Genomic DNA, 16,304 nt, shown 5'->3' on the forward strand with positions numbered 1-16,304 from the left:
ACAGGATGCAGGAGGAAAAGCAATAAAATAAGAGAAAGGTCTTGCTCAGACTTCCGAGGAGGACTGGGTGTCATGAATTCGGGAATACCACTAACCTAACTTCCTGCACCTGAGGTACAGAAACGAAACAAACAAAAAATCTAAATCAACCAAATAAAACAGGATTCCATAACCAAAATCAGAAAACCAACAAAAAGTAATGAGACAATATGGAAACCTCAGAAACAGCCCAAGCATATGTCAATTTTTGGTAGACTGAAATGCTGACTTTCAAATAGGGAGAAAGAGAAGGATGCAGAGAAACGTCTTCTCTGTCCTCTCTCGCCAGTGCCAGGGTGGGGGGTTGTACCCTGAAACTTGGAATCAGTTCAGTAAACGTACGTGGCTGGTGAGAATGCCCCCATCCCTGGATGGCAGTTGGTAAACCTTGATACTCAGTAGAATAAGCCATTTTTTAAGCTTGTGCCTGCATCTTGGAACTAAAACCACATCCCTGCCAAGACTGGGACTTCATGGTCGTGTTTTTCAAACTTTGAGTTGTGACCCCAACTTGGGAAACTCAATTTAGTTGGTCATGAATTTGAATGCAAGTAGTAAGGTAAGCATTGTTTTATGAAACGTTCATCTTAATAATATATCTACAAATTCATTCATTCAGTAAATACTCATTGAGAACCTACTATGTGCCAGGCACTGGGGATTCAGGAGAAAGTAAAACATACAAATATGCGTGTGTTGTGGGTGCCTGCGTGTGTGCTCTGGATCACACTGTAAAACGTATCTCTTACTGCGAGTTACAGTCAAAAAGCAAAGCAGCCACCACTGCTTCTGTGACTTCGCAGGAATGCCAGGCTATTGGAGTGTGTGGCTACTTCCTGTGTGTCAGAAAGTTACCCCAAGAAAAGCACAGGCCTGTGTCCCAAACCCTTTTCAGCACAAGGGGAAACACAGGCAGCTTTATAAAAGGAACTCTGCCCGCAGCCTGCAGCTAAGTTTGGCGAGGGTCAGAAAATCAGGGAAGAAAACCGGGTTTTCTTTCCCAAGCTATTGTTCGCGCGAGAGTAGACGGCGAGGTGGTGCGAGAGTAGATGGCAAGTTCGCGCGAGAGAAGACAGCAAGTTCGCGCGAGAGTAGACGGCGAGTTAATCACGCTTCTCAGTTCATGGAGGCACGTCTTCCTCACAGGACTGTGAAGACCCCCCTCGGATGGTATGCCTTTTTTCTTCTTTATCCGGTTTTGCCTCCCAATTTCCCTACCCACCTCCACCCGGGTCAAGTCACTTAATCTCCCCAAGGCTTTATTTCCTCCTCCGTGAAGTGGGAACAGCAGAAGACCCACCTTCTGGAGTGAGAGTTACCTGAGAAAAGGTCTGTGGATCATTCAGCCCCATGGCTGGGTGTGAGGACCGAGGTTTATGTTGCCAGGGCCACAGAAGGGGCTTATTTATGAGGTTGAACCCCTCCTGCCCACTGCCTTCTGAAGGGATGCTCTTCCCTCGAACTTTGGGTCCCTGAGGGGCTTTACTCCCCTCCTGGAGAGTGAGGCCATCTGGCCCAGAGCCGGGGAGCCTGGTGGCTGATGCAGCAGGACGTGGCGGGGTGCGCCTAGGCTCAGATGCCGGATTGGGCAAGAGCACAGAAGCGACCCGTCTGATCCTGGTCAGGGATATCTGCCCAACAATTCTGGGAAATTCAGAGGCGGGAAGTGAAAGGGGGGAGGGGCAGAGGGGGAAGAGCCAACTGCACCCCGGCCCCTCCTGGCCTGGCCCCCTCCCAAATGTGCCATGAGGAGTGAGGTGACTTGCTTGTGGGGGAAAAGCGGACCAAAGAGACCCCTTCTCTGTGAGGGACAGAGACAGTCCTGCCCCCCACCCCCATCACGCTTTGCCTGAGTTCCAACCACTTCTGTTTACCGTCCAAAGTCCCAGGGGCAGGAGATGCCAGGTTAGAAGCACTTGGACACTCAGACACACGAGTTCAGGGTCCTCGCCTGGACAGGCCCCCTCCCCTTCCCTCCTTTCCTCTGTGAGCACCACCTGCTCCACTTCTGGCTCAAGCCCCTCCTTCACCCTGGGGCCTGGGCTGCCTGGGAGACTGGAGAGTCAGCCCTCCAAACCTGTAGCAGGTAACCGAGGTCGGGAGGCAGGCGGGACCGGGGTGTCTGGGATTAAAGAGACCCTGGTTCAGAGAGAGTGGGGGGCTGATGGGAAGATGTGGGGTGATTTGGAACGTATGGAGGGGAGGCTTCCGGCCATGTCAAGGCCCAGGCATCTCCTGAGGAAGGATGGAACCCAGCTGTATTTCAGCCCCACACTTCCCGCCAACCTCAGATCCAACCCAAACAGTTGCCTCGACCTACTATCAGCCTCCGCCTGAATTAGCGTCTTAACACAGCATCAAGCCCGAGCTCAGCCCCAGCCCCACCCCAGCCCAGGTCCAGCCACAGCCCAGGACCCAGCATGGCGAGGGACTTTCAGGACATCCAGCATCTGGGCTCTGAGGAGAACGACCACCAGTTTTGCAGAGGTGAGGGCCCAGGCACTCGCGGGCGCAGTCCCAGGAGAGAAGATCCATTCTGGAAAGGCAAGTGTCTGGTGTCTGGGGCTTCGCTCCACCTTGGTCTAGCTCCTGGTCGCCCTCTGTCCCTCCGAGGTCTCTGTCACATTCACTCTGTGACCAGGGACTGTCCCCTGACCTCACCTCCTTCTCCACCCCCAGGACCCCAAGAAAGGACCCCCTCTTCCTTCCAACCTAGGTAGCGTGTGCCGTGTGTGTGTCTGTGTGTGTGTGGGGGTGGGTAGGTGTGAGTTGGAGGGAAAGAGCACAGAGATTCTGGAAGATTCCCACTTACCCCAAGCCCCCTGCCTGGATCCTTCTCTAGCAAATCTTGACCGAGGGCTCCAAGTGTCTGAGAGAAGGTTTTCAGGTGAGAAGGATCTGAGCAATTCTAGGCTGAAGGGCTGGAGCTGGGGTGGGGGAGGGGTGTCAGGTGTTCGTGCTGGTGATGGAGTGAAGCTCTGTGGAGACCAGGAGGGGTTGGGACTCGAAGCTCAGGGAGGAGGATTGGTTAGCCTGGGCTGGGAGGAGGGACCTCTCAGTCCTGAGGCTGGCAGACCAAGGGAGGGCAGGTGCTCTCGCAGGTGAGGGTGGGAGCTGGGCAGGGCAGGAACAGCAGGAAGGACAGGTATTCCCACCACACTTCTCCTTTCCTGGGGTAGCGGGCTGGCAGACCTTTCCACCAGGCAGTAGGCTGCATGGGGAGAGGCCATATCTGTCTACTCCCCTCTGCACCGCCGGGGCCTACGTGCTGCCTGGTATGTAGTGAACACTCAAAAATGATTTTGGATATTGTTGAATCTTCTGAAGACAAGAGGATTCAGTGTTTAAACAGGAGGCTTGGAGAGAGTCTAGAGGTTTTGGATTTCGTGGGAGAGGGGGCTTACCCAAAAAAGACCTGGTGGACAGCATTGCAGGGTGAGACCGAGCAGGTGCAACCATCAGTACTTTTCTCTCCAGCAGCCTCTGCTGCCTTCATGTGGGCTGTGATAAATGGAATATTTATAAATGGAATATTTCCTGCCATATCAATAAACAAAGGATGTCACAGTCATCAACATTGCAACCCTCCAATGGGAGCTGGTGAGCCCTGAGGGAACTCGGGGCTGAAAAGAATACCTGCCATCTAGCAGCCATCAGACTGCAGCCACTCCCTGCGGTGAGCCCTGAGGAAACTCAGGATGTGAAAATACATGATACTGGCCCCAGATGGCTGAGGTGCATATCAAAGGAATGATTTCAGTGAGCCCAGACCCCTGCATCTTCCCATACATAGAAAAGCTCTTAACTTGAGATATCTGGTTTTCTTTAATTAACAGTAATCTTTTGATGTTCCCAACTACCAGCCCTTTGTTGCAAAACCTCTATATATCCTGGCTCCTCCCTTCACCTCCTCGGGGCAGTTTCTCAGAGTTATCTGTCTCCGGGGCTGCAGTCCTCATTTTGCCCCAAATAAAACTGAACTCGAACATTTTTTTTAAGTCAACAGCTGACATCTGCCACCTGCTTACCAGGGACCAAATTCCATTCTTCCCCAGCCTTTATATGCCTATAGTTTTCAGAAGATTTAGAAATATATTGGCCATTATTTCCTCCAAAAATTTTTCTGCATCCCTATCTCCCCTTTCCATCAAGACTCCAATTACACATATATTAGTGATCCCACAGCTCACTGGTGGTCTTTCTAGTTTGGAAGGAGGGGTGGGAATCTTTTTTCTCTTGGTGTTTCTTTTTATATAGTTATTATTGCTATGTCGCTAAGTTCACTGATCTTTCCTTATGCATGTCTAATCTTCCACTAATTCTATCCAGTGTATTTTTCATTCCAGACATTGTAGTTTTCATGTCTAGAAGTTCAACTTGGGACTTTTAAGTATCTTCTTTGATAGCCAACTTAATTTTTGAATACTTTACAATAACTTTTAATGTCGTCTGTTAATTCTAACATCTGTGTCAGTTCTGGATCAGTTTTGGTAGATTTATTAACCTCCTCATTATGAGTTGTGTTTTCTGGCTTCTTTGTATGCCTGGTAATCTTTGATTGGCTGCCAGACATTGTGAATTTTACCTCCTTGTGTGCTGGATATATTTGTATTCCTCTAAATATTCATGAGCTTTGTTCTGGGATGTGGTTAAGTAACTTGGAGTCAATTTGATCCTTTTGGGTTTGCTTTTATAATTTGTTAGGTGGGTTGGGAACTTCTTGGGTACTCTACCCAGTGCCCTGTGGGTTATGAGATTTCCAGTCTGGCTTGTGGGAATAGGCACTATTCTTGGCCCTATTCCTGCCAGGCACTGTTCCCTAAAGCTTTTGGATTGTTTTTCTCCTGGCCTTGGGTAGTTTTCCTTACACGCATGTGTTGATCAGTACTCAGCTGCTTGCTTGAGGGAAACTTTCCCCAGATCTCTGGGATTCTCTCTGCAGCTCTCTTCTCTGATCCTCTGTCCTGTGAATTCTGACCCTTTGGTCTCCACAGACTTCCAGCTCCATCTGGGCTCTGATTGGATTTCCCCTCCCAGCCCTGTGGCCTGAAAACTTTCTCCCAGCAGGACGCTGGGGCAATCAGAGGGCTCACCTTGTTTGTTTCCTGTCTCCACAGGGATCATTGCCCTTTGTTTCCTGAATCCCAGTGTCTCGAAAAATATTGTGTCTTACAGCTATCTGTCTTTTGTTGTGGTTGTTTCTGGGAGGAGGGTAAATCTAGTCCCTCTGGGTCCATGTTTAGACCCGTTTTTTTTTTACTTTCAAACTTGCCTGTGCAGCACTTTCTATGTTTAATTTCATTCTCAGAATAACCCATTCAGGTAGCTACTGTTCTTACCCCAATTTTTAAAAATCGCAGTAAGAACACCTAATATGAGATGTACCCACTTGACACATTTTTAAGTGCCCAGCAGCCCATTGTGAGCTCGGGCACCATGTTGTACGGCAGGTCTCTGGAACTTATTCAACTTGCATGACAAATTTTATACCCCTTGAACAACAATTCCTCATTTCCCCAGCCCCTGGCAACCACCATTGTACCCTCAATTCCTGAGTTTGACTCTTTTAGATTCCTCATTTAAGTGGACATGAGAAAACGGAGGCGCCCAGAGGTTCAATGACTTGTCTGTGACCTCAGAGCCAGTTGGTGGCACAGCTGATCAGCCGTGGAGGGTCTGGTTTCAGGGTAGAGGTGCAGGGATAAATGCTGAGCTGACCCAGAGTCAGGGGTTTATAGGTCATAGGTCAGGTTGGGAAGCAGGACAGGGGCCCGCTGAGTGGATGGTGCTGGAGAGAGCAGTCAGGGCTCAGCCATGGGTCCCCTCTGGGTGGGGAAGACTGTGGTCTGGGAGAGCTTCTCTCCCAGGGGATTGAGGAAGACTTGTTGGGGGTGAGAGGAAAAGGGGAGGATATGCTGAGAGGGGGGAGTGGGCAGTGGGGTGTCAGAGACATGCCTGCCTGGGTCAAGAGGAAGGCTGGGTGTGGCTGACGTGGAGGAAGGTGACAGTCCTTGGTGTGAGGGGTCAAGAGTTCTGGGTGGATGAGGGGGTGCCTGGTTGTGGAGAGAGGGGGCTCAGGGTCCAAGGCAGGGAAGAGGAAGTGTTCTGTTTGCAGGAGGAAGACACAAAAGCAGGAGCCCACGGCTGGGAGGACAGCCACTGCCAAGCCTGCAGAGTTGGCAGGAGGGGAGAGGCCAGCTCTGCGTGTGTGAAGATGTGGGTGCACGAGTGTGAGAGCGTGTGAGTGTGTGAGAATGTGTGTGTGTTACGTGTGCTGCAGTATGTGCGAGAGTGTGTGAGAGGACGGGCATCTTAGTGCGTGTGTGAGAATGTGCTAAGGAGAGTGTGTGCACGCATGAGTGAAATGAAAAATGCGTGTGTGATTATGTGTGTGTGGGGGGATCAGGGCTCAGCTTGGTCACGGGGGACGGAGAGGTTTCTGTGAGATGATTGAGCGCTAAGGGGAGAAGGTTTATGGTGGAACAGAGGTTTCTGGGGGGCAAGGGCGGAGGGAAGAGGGCAAGGAGGCCCTGAGTGGTGGGAGATGGGAGGATGGGCTTGGGGGGCGGCCCCTGGGGAGTGGTCCATGGTGGAATGACCCTGACTTAAGGATCCCAGTGGAATCGGGGGCAGTTGTCCCAGTTTTGGATTTGTCTGAGGGGCCCAGACAAATTTTAAGACAGGGTCTAGCCTCTAGGACCCCCAGGTCCAGGGTCAAGGCTGTGCACACAGATGATGTGAATATCACGTGCATGTGCATCATATGCCTCTGTGTGTGTGCATGTTTGCATGAGTTCCTGTGGGTGCGAGTGTACAAATGTGTGTGTGTGTGCACGCTGCGTGAACGCTGGGGTAAAGCCCATTGACTCCCCCAATAGCACCCCCATCTACCTTCCTCTCGCCCCCTCCCACCCCAAGGCTGTACGTCCTCAGGCTCTGTTCCCCTGATGCTCAATGACACTGGCTTTCCAGCTCCCCTGCCTCCGATGCCCCTCGTCCTGACACCCCTTCTCTTGCAGGGATGCCGCCTCCCCAGCCCTTTGTCCTGCAGCGTCTCTGCTCCCAGCTCCGCCTCAGTCTGCTTGTCCTGGGCTTCAACATCCTGCTGCTGGTGGCCGTCTGTGTGATGGGGTCCCAAAGTAAGGGTCACAGGGGTGGGGCAGCAGTGGGGGAGGCGATACAGGCAGTGCTGGGGGCAATGAGAGCCACGATAGGGGAAGAGATGGGGGCAGTGCTGGGGCAAATATGGGGGCAGTGCTGGGGTGGGGAAGGGGACAGTCAGATGGATAGTGATATGGAACACAGCGCAGCCCACTTCATCCTGTTCTGTCTGACAAGGAGCACAGCTGCAAGTGGAGCTGCAGACTCTAAAGGAAACTTTCAGCAACTTCTCCTCGAGCACCTTGATGGAGATCCTGGCTCTAAGCTCCCATGGTGAGTGGGAGTGCCCCTAGGGGAGGGACTGGGATGGGCTGGATGGTCAAGGAGCTGGTTTTTCAGCATGGGTTTGCTGGACTCCGTGCTGGGTGCCCAGTGCTGGATCTGCAATAGGGGAGTGTTTGCGGGGTGCTGGGGGCAGGGTGTGCACAGATGCGGGCAGATAACCCAACCGGAGAAGCTGGGCAAGGCTTCTAAGGATGCTGATTCCTGAGCCAAGGGTCCCTGAAGGATGAGTAGGTGTTAGAGTGGAGGATGGAGGTTAGAGCCAGGTAGAGAGCAGAGTCTGTGATGACCGGGGCATGAGGAAGACGACTGCACATTCTGGGACTCTAAACGCGTCCAGTGTGGCAGGAGGTGTGGGCCAGAGAGGTGGGTAGGGGCCAGGCCATGCAGGCAAGCCATGCTAACTCGTGAGACTTTATTTTGAGAAAGTGGGAATCCATCGGAAGGATTTAGCAGTGGACAGGCCTGCGCAGTTTACGCTTCAGAAAACCACTGCGCAGCATCGGGAAGAGTGGGCGGAGTCGGGGAGACCAGTGGGCGGGGCACGCAACGTCCCTTGTCAAGGTAAAGGTGGCCCAGACTGGTGCTCCAGTGGTGTGAGGATAGAGGGATGTTGGGGATGCGGAACGGAGGGAAACAGTTTAGCTTTCCTCTTTTTCAGGAGGCAGCGCCGGTGACAAGGTGACATCTCTGGAAGCCAAGCTGGAAAAACAGCAGCAAGACCTGAAAGCAGGTCAGAGACTGTCCCTTGAGAGAGAGAGAGAGAGAGAGAGAGAGAGAGAGAGAGAGAGAGAGAGAGAGAGAGAGAGAGAGAGAGTGTGTGTGTGTGTGTGTGTGTGTGTGTTGTGTTTCCCCAGCCAAATGCTGGAGTCCTGGTAGGTGGGCACACACACTGCCCACACCATTGTCATTATTTTGGCCCCTAGATCATGCCACTTTGCTGCTTCATCTGAAGCACTTCCCGATGGATATGCGCACGCTGGCTTGTCAGCTGGCATTCCTCCAGAGCAACGGTAGGGACGGGGCGGGGTGTGTGGGGGTCTCCAGTCCCTCCTGCCTGTCCCGTCCAGCTGGATCTCATCTCCCTCTGCCCCCCAATGCCTTCAGGCACAGAGTGCTGCCCCGTGAACTGGGTGGACTATGAAGGCAGCTGCTACTGGTTCTCTCGCTCAGGGAAGCCCTGGCCTGAGGCTGAGAAGTACTGCCAGCTGGAGGACGCTCACCTGGCGGTCATCAACTCCAGAGAGGAACAGGTGAAACCGTACCTTTCCCGAAAGCAGGAGGAAACCTTGGGAATGCAAACTCTGGGAGGCTGGGTCAGGCTTGTTTTGTTATTTTTTCTAACCTGAGGAAGAATCCAGAAGCAGAAGTCTGGCCCAGATCTGGGAGATCCATGATGGAATCTAAGCCATTGATTCTAAGAGGTGGGAGATTACAGCCCGGAGCTGGGGCAAAACACAGGAGCCAGGTGACCGGGTGATGAGGAGCACGTCAGGAGACAGAATATGTGGCAGGATGAACTAAAGGGCCGGGACTTGGGTGGAGAACACAGTGGAGCCACTGAGAGTCCCTGCTTGCTGTGTGCTGGCCTTGGCATGTGATGGTCCCTTGGGTGAACGGAACAGAGTGGGCGGGATTCCCAGAGACTCACCGCTGTGGGTTACAGGGTTCCTCCAAAGCACCCCAGGTCTCCCTTCCTGATGCTATCACCAGACCACAACCCCAAATGGCAAGTTCACAGGGAAGAACCAACCCCTTAGAACGGGTGGGGCATTTTTGGGAAAAGTAAATGGTAATATTTACTGAGTCCTTACTATGGGCCAGGCACTTTTATATATCTACTTTAATCCTCACAACCCTATGGGGTAGGCATTCTTGTTATCCCCACTTTGAGGGGCATAGAGATGAGGGAACTAAAGAGCAAAGAGGTTAAGTAACTTGCCACACATTCTGCATGGTAGAATGATTCCAAACATATCTTGCTTTACCAATCAGGTTGAAATTGCCAACATTCTATCAGTATTGGCCTATAAAATATCAATTTCATTTGGGTCAACCTAAGATTTCAGCAGTCTGTGATTTGGTCCACAAAATTTCATGCCGGCTACAACTTCATGGTGGATGGGTTTGTACCTTCATCATTAAAAAAAAAAAATTATTTATTTATCTGGTTGGTTGCACCAGGTCTTAGTTGTGGCTCTCGGGCTCCTTAGTTGCAGCAGGCGGGCTTCTAGTTGCGGCATGCATGTGGGATCCCTGACCAGGGATCAAACCCGGGCTCCCGGCATTGGGAGCGCAGAGTTCTATCCACTGTGCCACGAAGGAAGTCCCCACCTTCATCATTTTGAAGTGAATGTCAGTGTCCTGTTTAATGCTTTTTGCCTTGAATTCATCTTCATGTGATATGAATAGACTGGTCCTTGATTTTGCTTGCATTTGCTTCATGTATCTTTGCCCATCCTTTTATTTCCAACCTTTCTGAGTCTCATAGATGAGTCATTCTCAGCCTTCGCAGTATATTGTAATCTCTTGAGGAATTTAAAACATATTGACACCTGGTCTTACACTCAAAGATTCTGATTTAGTTAATTTTGGATTCATCCTGGGCACTGAGATTTTTTAAGGTCTCCCCCCGACCCCATCCGTGTGATGCTACTCTACTGTTCAGCTAAGCTTAAGGTATTTCTCCTACAGGTTGTGTATAGTTGTTTTTGGTTTTTGAAAACTCAGTATGTTAGAGACTGTTTGCCTTTAAGAGGTGAGTGTTATCTCATTTACATTTCTTCTTCTTTTTCTTTTTTTTTTTTTTTTTTTTTGCGGTAAGTGGGCCTCTCACTGTTGTGGCCTCTCCCGTTGCAGAGCACAGGCTCCGGACACGGAGGCTCAACGGCCGTGGCTCACAGGCCTAGCCGCTCCGCAGCATGTGGGATCTTCCCGGACCGGGGCACGAACCCGTGTCCCCTGCATCGGCAGGCGGACTCCCAACCACTGCGCCACCAGGGAAGCCCTATTTTTCTTTTTTTAAAAAATTTATTTTATTTATTTATTTTTAGCTGTGTTGGGTCTTCGTTGCTGCGTGCAAGCTTTCTTTAGTTGTGGTGAGCGGCGGCTACTCTTCGTTGCGGTGAGCAGGCTTCTCATTGCAGTGGCTTCTCTTGCTGTGGAGCACGGGCTCTAGGTGCGTGGGCTTCAGTAGTTGTGGCACGCGGGCTCAGTAGTTATGGCTCGTGGGCTCTGAGCTCAGGCTCAATACTTGTGGTGCACGGGCTTAGTTGCTCTGCGGCATGTGGGATCTTCCTGGGCTCGAACCCATGTCCCCTGCATTGGCAGGCGGATTCTTAACCACTGCGCCACCAGGGAAGCCCGAAGCCCCTCTTTTCTTTTTTTAACTGAAGTATGATTCACAATATTGGGTTAGTTTGAGATGTATAGCAAAGTGATTCAGTTATATATTTTTTTCAGATTATTTTCCATTTTAGGTTATTATAAGATATTGAATATAGTTCCCTGTGCTATACAGTAAATCCTTATTGCTTATCTATTTTATGGATAGTAGTGTGTATCTGTTAACCCCATACTCGTAATTTATCCCTCCCTGCCTCCCTTTCCCCTTTGGTAACTATAGGTTTGTTTTCTGTGTCTTCTGTTTGTGAGTCTATTTCTGTTTTGTATATAGATTCCTTTGTATTATTTTTTATATTCACACATAAGTGATATATAATATTTGTCTTTGTCTGACTTAGTATGATAATCTCTAGGTCCATCCATGTTGCTGCAACATTTCATTTTTTCATTTTTTTTATGACTGAGTAATATATATATATATACATACATACATACATACACCACATCTTCTTAAGCCAGTCATTTGTCAGTGGACACTTAGGTCGCTTCCATGTCTTGGCTATTGTAAATAGTGCTGCTATGAACGTTGGGGTCCAGGTATCTTTTCGAATTAGAACTTTTGTCTTTTCCAGATATATACCCACGGGATATACCCACAGGTGGGATTGCTTGATCATATGGTAGCTCTATTTTTAGTTTCTTAAGGAACCTCCATAGTGTTTTCCGTAGTGGCTGCACCAACTTACATTCCCACCAACAGGGTACGAGGGTTCCCTTTTCTCCACACCTTCTCTAGCACTTATTGTTTGTAGACTTTTTGATGATGGCCATTCTGACCAGTGTGAAGTAATACCACATTGCGGTTTTGTTTTGCATTCCTCTAATAATTAGCCATACTGAGCATCTTTTCATGTGCCTGTTGGCCATCTGTATGTCTTCTTTGGAGAAATGTCTATTTAGGTCTTCTGCCCATTTTTTTTATTGAGTTGTTTGCTTTTTCAATATTGAGCTGTATGAGCTGTTTTTATATTGGGGACATTAACCCCTTGTCAGCTGCATCATTTGCTAATATTTTCTCCCTTTCCATAGACTGTCTTTTTTGTTAAGGGTTTCTTTTGCTGTGCAAAAGCTTTTGTTTGATTAGATCCCATTTATTTTTGCTTTTATTTCTTTTGCCTTGAGAGACTGATCTAAGAAAATATTGCTATAATTTATGTCCAAGAATATTTTGTCTATGTTCTCTTCTAGGAGTTTTATGGTGACATGTCATATATAGGTTTTTTTTTTTAATAAGTTCATTTATTTATTTATTTATTTTTGACTGCGTTGGGTCTCTGTTGCCGTGCACGGGCTTTCTCTAGCTGCCGCAAGCGGGGGCTACTCTTCGTTGCAGTGCGTGGGCTTCTCATTGCAGTGGCTTCTCTTGTTGCAGAGCATGGGCTCTAGGCACTCCGGCTTCAGTAGTTGTGGCTCACGGGCTCCAGAGCACAGGCTCAGTAGATGTGGCGCACGGGCTTAGTTGCTCTGCGGCATGTGGAGTCTTCCCAGACCAGGGCTCAAACCCGTGTCCCCTGCATTGGCAAGAGGATTCTTAACCACTGTACCACCAGGGAAGTCCCAATATGTATAGGTTTTTAAACCATTTTGAGTTTATTTTTGTATATGGTGTGGGGGAGTGTTCTAATTTCATTGATTTACATGTAGCTGTCCAGTTTTCCCAGCACCAATTGTTGAAGTGACTGTCTTTTCTGCATTGTATATTCTTGCCTCCTTTGTTGTAGATTAATTGGCCGTAGGTGTGTGGGTTTACCTCTGGGCTGTCTTACTTACATTTATTTTAAAATACATATCTTCAATCCAGTCTTTTTTTTTTTCTGTTTTGTATGCTGCTTTTGTTTTCTGCCATTTGCTATCAGAGATTTATTATTTTTGTTTTCTCCTCTGTGTTATTTTGGACTAGATGTAGCCTGTATTTCATTATACTAGTAATTACTGTCATAACTTTATTTTTTTATTTTATTTATTTATTTATTTTTGTGCTACGCGGGCCTCTCACTGCCGCTGCCTCTCCCATTGTGGAGCACAGGCTCCGGACGTGCAGGCCCAGCAGCCATGGCCCACGGGCCCAGCTGCTCCGCGGCACGCGGGATCTTCCTGGACCGGGGCACGAACCTGCGTCGCCTGCATCAGCAGGCGGACTCTCAACCACTGCGCCACCAGGGAAGCCCTACTGTCATAACTTTAAATGATGGGCTGAAACTTACTGGCTTCAAAAATAAGAGGTTATATAACTTTCCATATGAAAGATGAGGAAACCAGCACACCTTCACATGCCTCACTCTTTTCTCTTTTTTAAAATTGAGATATCATTGACATTTAACACTGTGTAAGTTTGAGGTGTACAGCATGCTGGTTTGATACATTTACATATTGCAATATGGTTAATACAGTAGTGTTAGCTCTCACCTTTATCATGTCACATAATTATCATTTCTTTTTTTGTTGAGAACAATCAAGAACTAGTCTCTTAGCAACTTTGAGGCTTATAACGCCTTGTTCGTTTCTCTCCCACATTCCTTAAATGTTTGCACGAATAGTTGGAGTCTTTTCTGTCTTTGAATTTCATTAACCTCGTCCAGATATATCTCAGTGTTGCTCATTCTCTGTATTTTTACTCTGAGGCCAGGAGAGTCCTTTTAACACATAAAGTTAGGTTTTCTAACATTTTGGAAGATTTTCTTAAGCCCTGTGTTTGAAAATTTTTTCTTGACCATTTGTTCTCTTTTCCTCTGGAGCACATCTTCCAAAATGATCTCCATTGTCTGCCCCTATAGCCATCATCTTATTGCTATTTACTTCTATCTTTCTCTCTTTTCCTCTGTATTCTGCGTTCTTTTCTCAAGCCTATCTTTTGTATTTCAGGCTTGTTTTTTTTGCTGAATTGCTGGGGTTTTTTGTTTTTAATGTACTTCAAAATTTTCTCTTCAATTTCTTCCCTTTACTTTTCATTGTTATCTTCTTTGATATATTGTTTCATATTTTTATGTCGTTCATCTCCTCTTCAATGTTTTTGAGGATGTAAGTTGTTCTCCAGTATCCTCTTATGTTTTGAAACATGCCTTCTTTACAAAGTATATTTTTCACCTCTCTTTTGATATCACAGTGCTTTTTTCTTCCTCCTCTTCCTTTCCATCCTCTATTTTTGCACAAGTTCCATGATAATACTCCCCTGTGCTACTTCTTTGAATGGGCTGAATTCTTTCTTGCCTGTTATTTACTCGTGAACAGGGCAGATGCATTCTTCTGGACTATCTTCTTCAATCATTTGGCAGTATTTCATTCTTCCCCTCAGTCTTCAACACAGAGGGCTGGATACTGATGATTTGTATTCTTTGTTCAGTTATTCAGCTTCTTGTGATGGTGGGAAGAGGGCACTGGGGCAGGTGGCAGCAGCGAATAGAATATCTTGTCTCCAGTCACTTTCCCTCCAGCTCAGTTGACTCCCTTGATTTTGGGGAGCACCCCTACCAGCCTCTGAGGGCTGTCCCTTCATGCGCAGGATGTCGACCTATTTGCAGGATTCTAGAATTCAAAGGTGCTACTGTATCTGCCTTTAGATGAGGTGACTAACTGCAATCTTAGTTGGGTCTCTAGGACATGAGAGTGGAATTAGGAAATTTTCCTCCAAATGCAGTTGGAGACCTTTCATATGCTGTCAAAGAGAACTGCTACACGTGCATGTTGGTCACCCATCCTCCTGTTTCCTTCATAAAACAAGGTGATCACACCCTCCCTCTGCTGCCCTCCCAAACCAGGGGACTTAAGTTCCCAGAAAGGGCCATATCTATAAGAGAAAGCTGCTCGGATGTCTGTTGTCCTAGGAGGTGTGCATGAACCCTGGCAAGCTATCTCAAAGACAACTTGTGTCCCAGCCCTTGCCAGCTGGATGGCTGGGCTGCCCCTCGCACATAGGGCATCTTCCTATTTTCATCCAGACTGCTAGACTCCATGTAGCCAAGTCATAACAGGGCTGGCAGTGGGTCCAAGCTTGGAAGCTCTGGGGCCTGGAGAACAACAGAAATGACAGCTATACACAGAAGCAGGAGCAGATAAGTGTACATGAGAGGCGAGTGAAACTGAGATCCTTAATGGGTAACTGGGGCCCATGGGGGCGGCAGGGGCCGGGGTCAGGATCCAAGAGTTTGAGGCTGTGAGCAGAAGACAAGGAGAAGCCTAGAATCTGAGTCTAGCAGCCGTGCGTTAGGAATAAAACGGGAGGCCAGGTCAGGGGGCAGCGGTCATGAACTCAGGCACTGGATTGATGCTCTGGGTTCCACGATTACCGTGAGTTCCTTGACCTCACATGTAAAGTGTGAATCATTAGGGCGCCCAATTTAGAGGGCTTTATGAGATTTAAATAAAATAATCCTTGTAAAGCACTTAGTGCAAGGTTTAGCCCAGTAAATATTCACTAAATGCTAGCTATGGTTGCAGAAGAAAAAGCAAGGAACTAGTGTTGGGAGCTGCTGCTTCAAGGTGGCAGCAGATCAGGCTGGGGAGGGCTGAGGGAACCATAACTGATGCCTGCGTGGAAGTACAAGGGACTAGAAACTTCCCTCCTGCCTGTTTTCCAGAAATTCATTGCACAACACACGAACCCCTTTCAAACCTGGATAGGCCTCACTGACAGTGATGGCTCCTGGAGATGGGTGGATGGTACAGACTATAGGCACAACTATAAGTAAGTGGCTTCTCCTCCTCTCTCCCTGTTAGTTTGGCCTGGGGATGGCCATCTCGTCTCTTCCCCCAGTACACTCCCACTCGTCCCTCAGGGACCAAATTCTCCAGCCATCTTCCCCCCAGACTCCCAGACTCCAAGGCTGCAAGCTGCTGCTCCCTCAACCGCCCAAGGCCATGCGTTTCTGAGGTGGGGATGAGGGTTGCTGGGATGAGGGGGCATCCAGAGCTGAGCTCTGTCCCGCCTTCCTAGGAACTGGGCTGCCACTCAGCCAGATGACTGGCAGGGGCATGAGCTGGGGGGCAGCGAGGACTGTGCTGAGATCCGGGGGGACGGCCGCTGGAACGACGATTTCTGCCAGCAAGTGAAACGCTGGGTGTGTGAGATAAAGCGGAACATCACCATCTAGGTGTCCTGACCTCCAGCAGACCTCTGACCTCCAGCAGACCTCTGACCTGCATCCTGCCTGCCTCCAAGTCCTCCACTGGGCATTTTGAAGAAAGGAAGAAGAGAGTCCTCAGAGGTGTGGGGAGGGGTTGAGGAGAGATAGAAGGGGGTGGTTGAAGAAGCTCAGACCTTGGGGAGACTGAGATCCCGCCTCCTTCTGAAAGTCACTGTAATTACTATTATAATTTTTGGCCTCCTCAATGGATTAGGAAAAGGACAGATACTTGAAACTCTGCGTGGTTTGGTTATTTGGAACTGGGAACTGTAGGGTACAAAGAAGAGGGAGGGAGAG

General features: G+C 48.8%; 1 protein-coding gene across 1 annotated transcript; it reads left to right on the forward strand.

Moving 5' to 3' along the window:
- Positions 1–1,115: 1,115 nt before the first annotated feature.
- On the forward strand, positions 1,116–16,224 carry LOC101318449 (asialoglycoprotein receptor 2). The gene is made up of 9 exons (XM_033847589.2): positions 1,116–1,209; positions 2,430–2,583; positions 7,059–7,178; positions 7,378–7,473; positions 8,144–8,215; positions 8,409–8,495; positions 8,590–8,735; positions 15,462–15,568; positions 15,818–16,224. Exons 1-9 carry the CDS (start codon positions 1,207–1,209, stop codon positions 15,972–15,974), a joined length of 942 nt encoding a protein of 313 aa, XP_033703480.2. The 5' UTR covers positions 1,116–1,206; the 3' UTR covers positions 15,975–16,224.
- Positions 16,225–16,304: the final 80 nt, after the last annotated feature.

Source organism: Tursiops truncatus, chromosome 20 (assembly GCF_011762595.2).
Source record: "Tursiops truncatus isolate mTurTru1 chromosome 20, mTurTru1.mat.Y, whole genome shotgun sequence".
Classification (NCBI taxonomy): domain Eukaryota; kingdom Metazoa; phylum Chordata; class Mammalia; order Artiodactyla; family Delphinidae; genus Tursiops; species Tursiops truncatus.

Excerpts from the sequence above, each read along its gene's own strand:
- LOC101318449 (XM_033847589.2), top strand. Across the intron at positions 7,179-7,377 it reads CTGTGTGATGGGGTCCCAAA|GAGCACAGCTGCAAGTGGAG; the intron begins GTAAGGGTCACA and ends CTGTCTGACAAG. Across the intron at positions 8,736-15,461 it reads TCAACTCCAGAGAGGAACAG|AAATTCATTGCACAACACAC; the intron begins GTGAAACCGTAC and ends CCTGTTTTCCAG.